Source organism: Mus pahari, chromosome 1 (genome assembly GCF_900095145.1).
Source record: "Mus pahari chromosome 1, PAHARI_EIJ_v1.1, whole genome shotgun sequence".
Classification (NCBI taxonomy): Eukaryota; Metazoa; Chordata; class Mammalia; order Rodentia; family Muridae; genus Mus; species Mus pahari.
The window spans coordinates 17,163,298-17,176,187 of NC_034590.1; the positions used below are offsets into that span (position 1 = coordinate 17,163,298).

General features: G+C 57.6%; 3 protein-coding genes across 9 annotated transcripts in view; all 3 read left to right on the top strand.

The window, feature by feature from the left end:
• Lrrc4b (leucine rich repeat containing 4B) overlaps positions 1 to 4,136 on the top strand; it is a 33,596-nt gene extending 29,460 nt beyond the window's left edge. Inside the window, exon 3 of one of the 2 annotated variants that reach the window (XM_021207071.2) lies at positions 1,800 to 4,126. In XM_021207071.2, the coding sequence (XP_021062730.1) occupies positions 1,800 to 3,626 (1,827 nt within the window). In that variant the 3' untranslated portion in view covers positions 3,627 to 4,126. Of the gene's footprint in view, positions 1 to 1,799 lie in introns of both variants that reach the window. The other variant, XM_021207062.2, reaches the window with a different exon arrangement.
• A 2,088-nt stretch (positions 4,137 to 6,224) lies between these two features.
• Aspdh (aspartate dehydrogenase domain containing) lies at positions 6,225 to 8,547 on the top strand. Of its 2 annotated transcripts, none has more exons than XM_021216144.2 (7): positions 6,225 to 6,365; positions 6,885 to 7,029; positions 7,271 to 7,355; positions 7,462 to 7,611; positions 7,686 to 7,906; positions 7,980 to 8,134; positions 8,439 to 8,547. In XM_021216144.2, exons 1-7 carry the CDS (start codon positions 6,302 to 6,304, stop codon positions 8,480 to 8,482), a joined length of 864 nt encoding a protein of 287 aa, XP_021071803.1. In that variant the 5' UTR covers positions 6,225 to 6,301; the 3' UTR covers positions 8,483 to 8,547. The 2 variants fall into 2 exon arrangements, with proteins under 2 accessions (XP_021071803.1, XP_029402465.1); XM_029546605.1 differs by having other exon boundaries at positions 6,249 to 6,365; positions 6,890 to 7,029; positions 8,439 to 8,528.
• Positions 8,548 to 8,780: 233 nt separating this feature from the next.
• Josd2 (Josephin domain containing 2) lies at positions 8,781 to 12,383 on the top strand. 5 transcript variants are annotated; one of them, XM_021202553.2, is made up of 6 exons: positions 8,781 to 8,986; positions 9,101 to 9,212; positions 9,579 to 9,741; positions 11,151 to 11,276; positions 11,846 to 12,040; positions 12,147 to 12,383. In XM_021202553.2, the coding sequence occupies exons 3-6, from the start codon at positions 9,596 to 9,598 to the stop codon at positions 12,244 to 12,246; spliced, it is 567 nt and encodes a 188-aa protein (XP_021058212.1). In that variant the 5' UTR covers positions 8,781 to 8,986; positions 9,101 to 9,212; positions 9,579 to 9,595; the 3' UTR covers positions 12,247 to 12,383. The 5 variants fall into 5 exon arrangements, with proteins under 5 accessions (XP_021058212.1, XP_021058225.1, XP_021058220.1 ...); XM_029546608.1 differs by having other exon boundaries at positions 8,910 to 8,986; positions 9,155 to 9,212; XM_029546613.1 differs by having other exon boundaries at positions 8,910 to 8,986; positions 9,155 to 9,212; positions 9,582 to 9,741.
• The last annotated feature ends 507 nt before the right edge of the window (positions 12,384 to 12,890 follow it).

Consider the following 12,890-nt stretch of genomic DNA (forward strand, 5'->3'; position numbering starts at 1 on the left):
AAGAAAAGAAAAGAAAAGAAAGAAAGAAAGAAAGAAAGAAAGAAAGAAAGAAAGAAAGAAAGAAAGAAAGAAAGAAAGGAAGGAAGGAAGGAAAGTAGATTGGGAGCTGGAGAGACGCCTGGACACTTAAGAGCACCTGCTGCCCTTGCAGAGAGCCTGGGTTCAATTCCCAGCATTTAGTTCCAAGGGATTCAATGCCCTCTTCTGGTCTGTGTGGGTAACACTAACACACACACACACACACACACACACACACGCACACGCACACACACACATGCACACAAACACACACATACACACACACAGGCAAACACTCATACACACAAAATAATTTTTTCCATAGAGGAGGAGGAGAATGAGTGGGGGTGTCAAAAGGCTAACATGGCTGAACTGTGTCTCCAGTCTTTCCTTTCCTTGCTCTGTAGATTTCCTTAAAAGAAACACAGACGATCCCCACCACTAGGAAAGAAGGGCTTGGGAACGCTTGTTCTGCCTGTGGTGCTGGCTTGGGGGGGGGTGACTCTGTGGTCAGATGAATCTGAGAGCCCTCCAGGCTCCGGGCTACCCAGCACTAAGAAAAAGTGGGTGTCCTACACAGGAGTTCTGAGAGGGGCTGATTTCAAACTTGTTCTGCTGCAGAAAGGCAGCTCCGCTCTCATAAACCCAGGACCAAGGGTGACACAGCCACACAGGCACCTCACATCCATCCATGAGGGACACAACCAAGACATCCTCCAGAGCAGGCAGCCCTGCTCTGAGGGTGGAAAGGGCAGAGGACTTGGCCGTGAGAGGTAGTAGGCCGGTGCTTGGAGCCTCGGGGAACAGCAGAGACACAGGCTTGGAGGCAGGAGTGAGCCTGCGGTTCTGAGGAGCTTGTCAGAACATGCGATAAGGAGGAAGCATGAAGGAAGGGGGCGGGGCAGAGGTGGAGGTAGGGATAGAGAGGAGGAGATGTAAAGAGTTCTAACACTGAAGGTGAGGATTCGGGGCGAGGCCCCCGAGCTGCCTCCTGCAGGTGCTGCTGCGATGAGGGCTTTGGGTTAGTAGGCCAGAGCTCTTCCCTAGGGTGGCATGCCCTCAAAGCCCACGAGGACCCCAGTCAGGATCCCGATGTGAAGAGAAGGCTCCGGAAGTTCCAACAGCACGAGGGCACATTCATGGTCTCTTGTCAGCTAACTGCCTTCGGCTGCCCTCCCTTCCTGAGGGATTGACCCTGGACAATGGTCAAAGGGCAGGGCTGGGAGAAGACTGTGGTTACGACCACAGCCTTTATTTATCTGTCCAACAAGAGGGGGCAGGCTCACCCAGCAACCCACACAGTGAGCCTCCTCTCCGCCTTTCTGAGCAGTGAGATTTTAGGACTGTTGAAGGGTGAATGAGAGGGGCATATGGAAAATATCATAGACCACAGTAAGAGCACTAGTAAGTCAGGCATGGAGGCACGGGCCTGTCATTCCAGAGTCAGAAGCCTGGAGGTGAAAAGTAAGGCCAGTCTTGGGTGCTTAAACCCTGTCTCCAGATACAAAGTAAAGAGACAGCTGGGAATGAAGGATAACGGTAGAGCACCTACCTAGAATCTCCCAGTGAGCGACTGAGGCGTGGCTCAGTGGCTACTGACCATCCAGAACCCTCCAGAGAGAGGCCGGATGTGGCTCAGTCACAGAGCCCCTGTCCAGCATGGGAGAGGCCCTAGGTCTTGTCCTTAGCTCCGCATACTGATCGCGTTCTCCTGCTGTGAACTGGGGAGCGTCCTGCAGCTCCCGAGCTTGTCAGGTGCACTGACACTGGTCTCCCCGCAGGTGATCCGCACCGACACATTCAAGCACCTCCGGCACCTGGAGATCCTGCAGCTGAGCAAGAACCTGGTGCGCAAGATCGAGGTGGGAGCGTTCAATGGGCTGCCCAGTCTCAACACACTGGAACTCTTCGACAACCGGCTGACAACCGTGCCCACGCAGGCCTTTGAGTACCTGTCCAAGCTCCGGGAGTTGTGGCTGCGCAACAACCCCATCGAAAGCATCCCATCCTATGCCTTCAACCGTGTGCCCTCACTGCGCCGCCTGGACCTGGGCGAGCTGAAGAGGCTGGAGTACATATCAGAGGCGGCCTTCGAGGGGCTGGTGAACCTGCGCTACCTCAACCTGGGCATGTGCAACCTAAAGGACATCCCCAACCTCACAGCACTTGTGCGCCTGGAGGAGCTGGAGCTGTCGGGGAACCGGCTGGACCTAATTCGCCCCGGCTCCTTCCAGGGCCTCACCAGCCTGCGCAAGCTGTGGCTGATGCATGCCCAAGTGGCCACCATTGAGCGAAACGCCTTCGACGACCTCAAGTCCCTGGAGGAGCTGAACCTGTCCCACAACAACCTGATGTCGCTGCCGCACGACCTTTTCACGCCCCTTCACCGCCTGGAGCGTGTCCACCTGAACCACAACCCCTGGCACTGTAACTGTGATGTGCTGTGGCTCAGCTGGTGGCTGAAGGAGACAGTGCCCAGCAATACCACATGCTGCGCACGCTGCCACGCGCCCGCGGGCCTCAAGGGCCGCTACATCGGCGAGCTGGACCAGTCGCACTTCACCTGCTATGCCCCGGTCATCGTGGAGCCACCCACAGACCTCAATGTCACCGAGGGCATGGCGGCCGAGCTCAAGTGCCGCACAGGCACATCCATGACGTCGGTCAACTGGCTGACACCTAACGGCACGCTCATGACGCACGGTTCCTATCGTGTGCGCATTTCGGTGCTGCACGATGGCACTCTCAACTTCACCAATGTCACCGTGCAGGACACGGGCCAGTACACGTGCATGGTGACAAACTCGGCCGGCAACACTACTGCCTCGGCCACGCTTAACGTGTCGGCCGTGGACCCCGTGACTGCGGGAGGGCCCGGTGGCGGGGGCCCGGGGGGTGGGGGCGGTGCAGGGGGCGCGGGCGGATACACCTACTTCACTACGGTGACCGTGGAGACGCTGGAGACGCAGCCGGGGGAGGAGGCCCAGCAGCCCCGAGGTACTGAGAAGGAGCCCCCGGGGCCCACGACTGATGGCGCGTGGGGCGGCGGCCGGCCTGATGCTGCAGCCCCGGCCTCGGCGTCCACCACGGCACCAGCCCCACGCTCCTCGCGGCCCACAGAGAAGGCTTTCACGGTGCCCATCACGGACGTGACAGAGAATGCGCTTAAGGACCTAGACGATGTCATGAAGACCACCAAAATCATCATCGGCTGCTTCGTGGCCATCACCTTCATGGCCGCCGTGATGCTGGTGGCCTTCTACAAGCTGCGCAAGCAGCACCAGCTGCACAAGCACCACGGGCCCACGCGCACTGTGGAGATCATCAACGTGGAGGACGAGCTGCCCGCCGCCTCCGCTGTGTCGGTGGCTGCGGCCGCCACGGTGGCTGGAGGCGCGGGCGTGGGTGGGGACAGCCACCTGGCCCTTCCGGCCCTGGAGCGAGACCACCTCAATCACCACCACTACGTGGCGGCCGCCTTCAAGGCGCACTACGGCGGCAACCCGGGAGGCGGGTGCGGGGCCAAGGGTCCGGGCCTCAACTCCATCCACGAACCTCTGCTCTTCAAGAGCGGCTCCAAGGAGAACGTGCAAGAGACACAAATCTAAACCCAGGCGCACGGGACGCGGGACGCCTGCCCGAGATGCTCCTGCTTGCCGAGCAACCCTGGCGGCGCCTGCCGGTCCTGCAATGGGAAAGGACCTGGGGACCAGGAGAGGTGGCCCCGCCCTCCGCCTTGCCGCGTCCTCTACCCACCTGCCCTGCCCGCCACCTTCCAGGGGTTGAGGAGCTTCTTCGAAGGGTACCCTTTCCCCTCATCCCAACAACCCTCCTTTTATGGCTCTTTCTTTCTTTTCTTTTCTTTGTTTTCTTTTGCAGTTTGACGCCTGTCCTTCCCTCCTACTCCTTCACCCTCAAAACACAAGAGACAAACAACTTCACCAGAGCCCAGGGGGCAACTCCGACAGTGTCCCCGACAGCGAGCTCCACTCGCGGCCCTGGCCGGCCCACCCCACCCCACAGACTCTTTTGATACTGAAGGGAGGTTTGCGTCAATCACTACCTGCTCTGTAATTACTTTAAAAAAAAAAAAAAACACGGAAAAAGTAAAAAAAAAATTTTTTTTTTGGTCATGAAAGTATTGAAGAGAAACAGAGCGCAAAGCTCCTGAGGGTGGGACAAGGAGAAGATGGGCAGCCAGCGATGCTGTCCTCCCAGGAGGGGAGAGTGGATATTCCAAAGTTATAGCCCTAGGACTCTCTGTCCCCAAGATTCCAGAGAGGAACAGGCTCACCCAGCACACAGCAGCATGGCTCCATCTCCCCAGCTGCCCTTCCAGGAATGTGCTGGGGGCTCAGTAGCTGCCCTTCTGTGTCATCTCCATCCCTATGTCTAGCTGTCGTTCCTTTCTAACTCTGGTACCTCCCCCATCGCACACACAACACACAACCCAAGCCAGAAGGGACTTAGGGCTGCAAAGCTCCAAGGGTAGTATGGAACAAGAGAACTGTGGGATACTGGGGTTCTGCGGGCCACAGCGTGGGCAGAGAGCTACACCCTAGCCTCCCCAGCTTGCTCCATGTGTGCTCCTCGGAAACAGCAAGCCATCATGCTGCTCAGAAAGTTGCACAGCAGCAAAGCCTCTCCTAACTGGACCGTCCATCTGCAGGCACAACTGCCTAGGAAGTACCACTGACAGTCTGGGTGACACTACTGAGCAAGTGGTTGTGTCCCCACAAGAGGGTCCCCTCCACTTCACACACATCCCTGGCTACTTGGGAGACAAAGTTTGTACAAGGGAGGTGCACAGAATAAACAGGTCTGGACCACATGAGGGACATGGTAAGCAGAGCAGGGACATGGAGGGCAGAGTCACCTGCAGCGTCTGCAATTACCAAAGAAGAAAAAAATGTGCAGGCAGGCCAGGACTAGTGCTAAAGTGGGGACATTAGTGACATCTCTGTATGGCCTGTGTGTCCAAGGTTTAACCTCCAGACAGCTAAAGTTACCCAGGAAGTCTGAGAAGGCCTAGGGAGATAGAGAGGTAGCCAATCCGGCACACAGCACATGGACCCCTGGGCCAGCCTGCATTAGGCTGGCCCGACATCCACACATAGCAGAGTTAGACCCTCTGTGGACACAGAAGGCCCCAGCGTGCACGCCTCTACCAGAGACCGGAGCAGGCACCTCCCCTCCAACTCCTTACACACTGTGTTCCTGCCCTCTTCTCCCTGTCCCCAACTCTTCCTGATGTTTCTAACTGCCCCCACCCCTCCATCTCCTCCCTCCCTCCCTCCCTCCCCAGTGCTAAGTGGATTCTTTATCTGTGACAACTGTCAGGTTCTGGCCCCATCTCCTTCCCCATCCGGCTCCTCTCTGCTGTTGGAGTCTGGGACAGAGCTGTTGCGCATGCACTTTGGGTTCTCCATCTTTTCTGCTTTCTCCGCAACCATCTCGGCTAGGATCCTGGTTACCATGGCAACACTGCGGCTGTACCAGGTGGCAATGGGGGCAGGGAGCTGGCCTGCTGCAGCCTGCCATGTCCCAAGCCAGGCCTGCCAGCCAGTGGCTGGGCTCATCCTGGGACACTTAGAGACTCCCCCAGCCATGCAGGTCCCTTCTTCATGGACAGGATAGGAGACAGGAGGGGGTCAGGGGACCAAGAATACAAAGAGGCTGGAGATTGTGGCCTCAGGGTGGAATGAATGGTGGACAGTTAAGGTGAGCTCAAGGACAATTAGACACTGGAGTGAGGGAGGGGACTCCAGCCAGGACTGAGGGGCATGGAGGACTGGGAAAGACAGGACAGAGGTGGGGCCCGCAGGGCCACACACATCCCAGCCAGACCTTTTCACTTAGACTTTGGAAGGGGGAAAAAAGGAGGTCAAGAGGTTTGTAAGGGGCCTGGTGGAAGACCTAAATTCCTGTCCCCAGTTCTTCCCCTATCCCAAGCAAAATGCAGTCTCCATGACAACCTGCTGGCCAGCCTGAGGAGGGGGGGCTGCAAAGGGGTTTTTCTATCTCAGCAGGAATTGGAAAATGTGGGCTGCTCAGGAGGCCGTGGGGTCGTGGGCACACAGGGCCATGCAAGGCCTAGCTTCCAAGCTACCATGCCAGCCAGTGCAGGAGGGCAGAGGGCTCCAAAAGGACACCCTCCCCACCCTGCTCCCTCCCTCAGTGGAGAGAGTCAGGGGTCAAAGTCCAAAGATCATTCACTGTCAGGCCTGGTACAGGGGCAGCAAGCACAGCAGATCCCCCACAGCAGGGTGCCGAGTTAAAGACCATGGCCGCCAATACGCTCCCTCCAGTTCCTCACAAGGTGGGGGTGGTGGGCTATGGTCGCCTGGGTGAGTAAGACCTGGCCTGGGGCCTCTTTCTATGCCCCGGTTCCTGAAGTTCCAGAAACATCTCTGCTTCCACCTATCTTTCACCCCAGCCTGCCTTCTGCCCACTCACTGGGCCTCCCTCTGTCTCTCTGTCTCCCCCCTCTGATAAGAGTGTTTATCTCTGGGTATCTGCCTCTCTCTGGGTCTCCAAGGTCTGTCTGTCTCTATCTCTCTCCCCCTCCCTCCCCCTTCCCTCCCTTCTCCTCTCTCCCATCTCTGTCTTTCTTTCTTCTTGCTCTCATCTGTGTGTGTGTGTGTCTAGGTCTTTGTGTCTCTGTCTCTGTGTATGTGGGGCATCTCTGTCTCTCCTTCTTTCAAGGTTTCTATGTATTCTGTCTGTCTGTGTGTCTGTCTGCCTCTCCTCTCTGTGCTTCTTTCTGTGTATTCTCTTTCTGGGTCCCTGTCCCCCCTCCATCTCCCTGACTTGGGGGGGAGGGTCTCTGTCCTTTCCTTGGATCCCTAGCCCTCCCGTCTCTGCAGGACAGTCCCTTGTGTCCCGCCTTCTGGATCAGGGATCAGAACTGGGCCTAGAACTTGTTTTTGTGTGGAACCGTGACCCTGGACGGATGGCAGGGAGTGTACCCCCTGCCCTGCAGCTCCGAGACCTCGCCGCCCTTGAGGAAAGGTCAGCGACCCACAGAAGGAGCCTCCCCAAAGCTGCTTCCTGCCTCCCTGTGTCAGATAACCCTTTGACCCTCTCTGAGTCTCAGTGCACATAAAGAGAAACTAAAATGCGCCCACTATCTCACCCCACCCCACCCCCAAGCCAGGGCAAGCAGTGCTATCCCTCCAAACTCTGAGGACCTGGGAGACAGGAGACCCGATGCTTCTCCAAGCCCCCCCCACCTCCGTGTCTCTCTTGCTAGGCACCCCGACCTTGTGGTAGAAGTGGCCCACCCCAAAATAATCCATGAATCCGGGGCACAAATCCTTCGCCATGCAAACCTTCTGGTGAGCCTCCTTGCCCCTCAGTGAGTCCCTCTGTGTTGGCTGTATCCCACCCTCCAGCAGTGATCTGGGCCTTGGCCTTGCCTCTCTCTACCATCCATGTCCCAAGGTGGGATCCCCGTCAGCTCTGGCTGACCAGACCACAGAGCAGCAGCTCCTGGAGGCTTCAAAGCGCTGGGGCCACACTGTGTTTGTGGCCCGAGGGGCCCTATGGGGCAGTGAAGACATCAGCAGACTGGACGCAGCCGGAGGCCTCCAGGTGAGGACCATGTGGGCTGCAACCAGAGGGACCATGTAAGAGTCTCGGGCTCCTGACCCTGCCATTGCTTCCAGAGCCTTCGAGTCACCATGGCCACACATCCTGATGGCTTCCGGCTGGAGGGACCCCTGGCTGCAGCACACAGTAGTGGGCCCCGCACAGTGCTCTATGAGGGCCCTGTGCGTGGGCTCTGCCCCTTGGCCCCCCGAAACTCTAACACCATGGCGGCCGCTGCCCTGGCTGCCCCCAGTCTAGGCTTCGACCGTGTCATTGGGGTGCTTGTGGCTGACCTTAGGTAAGCAAAGGGAGTAGGTGGCATAGCTGTGCACCGTCCGGATGGACTGACTGCCCTTCTCTGCCGGCTGCAGCCTCACCGACATGCACGTGGTGGATGTGGAGCTGCTAGGACCCCCAGGGCCCTCAGGTCGCAGCTTCGCCGTGCACACCCACAGAGAGAACCCAGCCCAGCCTGGCGCTGTCACCGGCTCTGCTACTGTTACAGCCTTCTGGCACAGCCTACTGGGTGCGGCAGGCCCCTCCAAAGGTCCCTTGGCGTTTGTGCTCGGCAGAGCTCACATGTCGGGTGTCCCACCCCAGTCTTCTGTCTTTGCTCATCCTTAGTTCTCACTCCCAGGCTCTGTGAGCCTCTTCCCCCCCCCCCTTTCTCTCAGCGTTTGGTCCCCCTCTAGGTCTCTCCATCCACATGCCACATCTCTTTCTGAGTATCCTCTTTGGCTTGTACCACATTACCTTTTCCAAAACCCACGTCCACCTTGGCCACCTGCCTGTGTCTGTGTTGTCATCCTAGTTTTTCATTCTCCCCACAGGCTGCTGTCAGCTCTCCTCCAGACCTGGGATCCACCTCTGCTGAGTCTCCTCCCCTACTACCCTTGCTGTCACCTTGACTACTATGGGTCCTAGTAAACATCAGAGTTCTGACCGCTGTTCTCTTTGGCCTCTTTGGTTCCTTGTCCCCACCTCTATGTCGTCACGCTTCAGCTACACACTGAGTATGACGCCATAGCAGCAGTGTGTGAGCTCATACACAAACCAGCCTCCTGGAAGCTATCGCGAGATCACTCATTACTACAACTCCCAGAAACCTCTAGGCAGCAGTGAGCCCTGGGAGAGAATGAGAACTGGCAGCGTTGTCCGATGGGAATTGTAGTCCCACGCGGCAGAGCGGCCCCGGAGGACTTCCGGACTGCGCGTCCTATTTAGACGCCCTACGGAGGCCTTCGGGAATCGCAGTCCGGCGCGCACAAGTCGCCGGGAGCTGTAGTCCCTTTCGCCTGCTCAGTCAGCGTGGTACCACCCGGTCGCTGCCTAGGGAATGCGAAAGCGGCCGGTCCCAGGGAGCGGAAAGGCCGGCGGGGTGAGGGCCAGGCGGGCGACAAGCAAAGGCGGGTGGGAGCGTGCCTGGTTGCCAGGTGACAAGAAAAGGGGGGGATCCTGTTGCTTAGTAACTGGTAGAGGGCCTTGTTGCCAGGTGAAGGGAGGAGAGAACCCTGGTTATTGACGAGGGGAAGTCTTTCGTTGCTAGGCGACCAGAAGAGACCCTGTTACCCAGAGACGGGAAAGGAGGAGTCCTCCATTGCTAGGTGATCAGAAAACGGACCGGGATGCCAAGCGGGTGGGGTTGTTCTGTTGCTTGGGAACTAAAAAGGTATTGTTTCCTAGGGACAGAAGGGGTGATAGTCCGTTGCTAGGTGATGATGATCCGGACCCTTTTGCTTGGAGACATGTAGTGGGGGTGGGTCTCTATTGCCAGGTGAGCAGATAAGGTGGCGGGCCTTTACTCCCGCCACTCCCAGGACTGGGCTCTAAAGGTGTCCCTGTGCTCTGGGGACGGCCTAGGAAATAGGGTCAGCTCCTAAGCTAGCCCCAGTGCCCATCTCAATGGCCATTGCCCAGGGACCGGATGACCAAGATCCTAGGTGCCTAACACCTCCTTGTCCACCCCCCAGCAGGAGCTGAGGAGGGCATGTCTCAGGCGCCGGAAGCGAGACCGAGTCCACCCTCAGTGTATCACGAGCGGCAGCGGCTAGAGCTGTGTGCCGTCCACGCTCTCAACAACGTCCTCCAAGAGCAGCTCTTTAGCCAGGAGGCTGCCGACGAAATCTGCAAGAGGTGACTGCCATTGTTCCTGGCCCTGGAAGAGCAGGGCTCAGAGAGGCACGGGAGCCTTCCTGGGACCCTAGCAGAGCCAGGGCTCGGATCCAGGAGCTGTTGCCTGCTCCCCCACCTGCTGCTTGCTTCTCACAGCCTCAGCCCCAACTTTGGCCTCAACCTCTCTTATCTGAGCCTCTGTCACAACCTCCCAGCTGTCTGTTTTTCTTCTGTTCATCCTACACACAGCCCCACAGCTGCCTGCCCCCTCCTCTGATTCTATCCCTCTTTGGTTCCCCAGCTCTCCTAGGGACTAGCCCAGGTCCTTCAGGCTGAATTCCAAGGCCTTGTGTGCTTGGGTCCTTGCCTACCTTTCTGCAGCTTCATCCTTCACTGCTCTCCTAGGCCTCCGACAGGCTGTTCCCGTGTTACACAAGGCATTTTTTTTTTTCTTCTTGGTCACTTGGGTGCGCCTCACAATTTCAGCCATCACTGTTGTAAGAAACTTTCTTAAGAATCTCTCTCCCCATTCCCACTTCTATAGGCACACAGACACCCCAGCCTGTAGTCCTTGCCCACATGCAGAGGCAGCCCTGATCCACCAACTTCAGACTTACTTAGAACATACTCATCTCTCCTGCCACCAGCTCTTTCTCCAGGGACATGCTGAGCAGCTCGAACTGAGGCAGATGTCATGAGGGGGAGAAGGCTGGGAGAGCTGCAGACATGCGTGGGTCCCCCTGACACTGCTTGCCAAGGGTCCAGACCTCCAGAGGAGCAGGGCCACAGAGCTGGGGAGAGCTAGAGGGAAGGCTTGGGCATAGGGACAGCTGGAATGGGTGGCTGCTAAGAGCTAGTGCTGAGGCTGTGCAGGGCCTGCTTGCCACTGGAGGAGGTGGGAGTCTGTCCTGGGATGATGGGGCACTGGGGAGGCCTCTGAACCAGGTAAGGCAGGGTATTACCAAAAGAAAGAGGCACTCTGTATTCAGATATGGCGGCATGAATGTGACTGTCACCCAGGGACTCTGAGCACAGTCTTGGGTCTGAAGGCTCCTCTCCCAGAAGAAATGACATCTGAAGCTGGTCTGGAGAGAGACCTGATGAGTGGGAAGGATGGAGGGGCAGGGGCTTTGTCCAGGGCAATTGGGAGTTTCGGGAGACGTGGAAGTAGGAAGGGGCAGGACAGCTCAGGGCTCCTGGAGGTTTTGAGTTGGGCTAGAGGAAGAGACTAGAGGGCGGGAAGGGTTTCTGAGTGGAAAAAGATAAAGGCCTTAACCAGTCCAAGAGTGCAGGGCTCGGGGGTGGAGGGAGAATAGGACGTGAGGATGATAAACTGTGTCAAAGGCCAGGCTCTGGGCCTCTCCTGTCATGTAGGAAGGTGGAAGCCTTTCCAGGATTTTAAACCTTGGCTCTGCTCCCCTCACCCCCAGGCTAGCCCCAGATTCCCGGCTGAACCCCCATCGCAGTCTCTTGGGCACCGGCAACTATGATGTCAACGTGATCATGGCTGCCCTGCAGGGCCTGGGCCTGGCCGCTGTGTGGTGGGACAGGAGGAGGTAGGGGCTAGGCTGTGGGCTGCACTGGCTCTGGGTGTGTGGGATGACGCAGAGGGTAGCTTGAAGGTAGCCAGGAAGGCTATGGCAGATGGGGTCTGACTGAACAATGGGCTGAACTAATAAACTTAGTGCTGGTCCAAAGGGTATCCAAATGAATAACTTATGATTAAGGTGGGGAGGACAGAAGTTAGGTCAAGAGTAGTGGAGCCATCTTGTTGGCCCAAGGCAGGGCTGAGCTGGAAGCCAGCCTGGACTACATATGGAGACCCTGGCTCAAAAGGGCAAACAACACAAAGTTGAGGCTCTGGGGTTCCATTGGCAGAGGGCTTCCCCGGCACATATGAGGTCAGTATTCCACCCCCAGCACTCCATAAACTGCTGTAGTGGTGCACATCTGGGATACCCAAGACCCTGCCTAAACAAACCAAAGCCGGAGTTGACAGAAAAGTCAGTGAGTGAATAGTCGCTCATTCTGGGGAAGGAAGCAGGCAGGATCCAAGTGCCTCTGTGGCCCACAACCCAGACCCCAGTGACTCTGGGGCCTCACGCTATATCCCTCCCCTCCCCAGACCCCTGTCCCAGCTGGCCCTGCCCCAGGTACTAGGCCTGATCTTGAACCTACCCTCTCCTGTGTCACTGGGGCTGCTGTCCCTGCCACTGCGCCGCCGACACTGGGTAGCCCTGCGACAGGTAGATGGCATCTACTATAATCTGGACTCAAAGCTCCGGGCCCCTGAAGCCCTGGGGGACGAGGATGGAGTCAGGTGAGTGGTGGAGAGAGTGACAGGCTGGGGCTGACACTGGAACTGCCCTGCAAGGGGATAGACCCGCCTGGACTGCTGAGCCCTCAGTCTCCCCCTCTCCCCTCAGGACCTTCCTGGCAGCTGCCTTGGCCCAAGGCCTGTGCGAGGTGCTTTTGGTGGTGACCAAGGAGGTGGAGGAGGCCGGCTGCTGGCTCCACACAAGCTGACCTACTGCCCGCTCCCACAGTCCTAAGTGTCCAGAGCCGGAAGGGCCTGTAGCTCTGGGCCTCAGGAGGCCTGCACCCTGCCCTAGGGTCTCTACTCGCCCAACCACTGCTGCCTCAATAAATCTGCTCTTTTGTTATCTGTGCCTGGGCTCAGCTCCTGGGGATTGCTCTCGGTCACAGGCCAGTACCCATAGGGAGACAGAAACCAAAAGCCAATATGTCGCCTCCCCAAATCAGAATAATATAAGCGGGAGCAGGGATCACTCCACTTTAAGGTTTAGTAGACCATCAGTGAGAAGTCAGGCAAGACAGTAAGTAGTCCCCAAAGATGACCATGGGTCCAGCAGCCTGTGACCATGCCGCTTGACTTCCCAGGCGCAGGGGGAACTGGGCAGCAGACAGGACTGGCTGTAGTTGGTTTCCTCAGGAACAAAGCCGCTGGATGTGGTGGGTGGGTGAAGTTGCAAGGCCTTTCAAAGCAAGAGGAGGCCAGCCCAAGCAAGGTATTTATCACTGTGACAGTGGCTTGGACACTCCTCAAAGCAACCTCAAGAAGCTGGCACAGTGGCTGCTATTTTCTCAGGGTGTGCTGGACCCCCTGAGTAGGGCCAGTTGGGCTCAGCCTTGAAGCAGGTGAAGGACAC

Coding starts and splice junctions, on each gene's coding strand:
- Aspdh (XM_021216144.2), top strand. CDS start 6,302: ATGGCCGCCAATACGCTCCCTCCAGTTCCTCACAAGGTGGGGGTGGTG. Junction 6,366..6,884: donor GGTGGGCTATGGTCGCCTGG/GTGAGTAAGACC, acceptor CCGTCTCTGCAG/GACAGTCCCTTGTGTCCCGC. Junction 7,030..7,270: donor CTCGCCGCCCTTGAGGAAAG/GTCAGCGACCCA, acceptor CTCTCTTGCTAG/GCACCCCGACCTTGTGGTAG.
- Josd2 (XM_029546608.1), top strand. CDS start 8,945: ATGCGAAAGCGGCCGGTCCCAGGGAGCGGAAAGGCCGGCGGG. Junction 9,742..11,150: donor GCCGACGAAATCTGCAAGAG/GTGACTGCCATT, acceptor CCTCACCCCCAG/GCTAGCCCCAGATTCCCGGC. Junction 12,041..12,146: donor GGGGACGAGGATGGAGTCAG/GTGAGTGGTGGA, acceptor CTCTCCCCTCAG/GACCTTCCTGGCAGCTGCCT.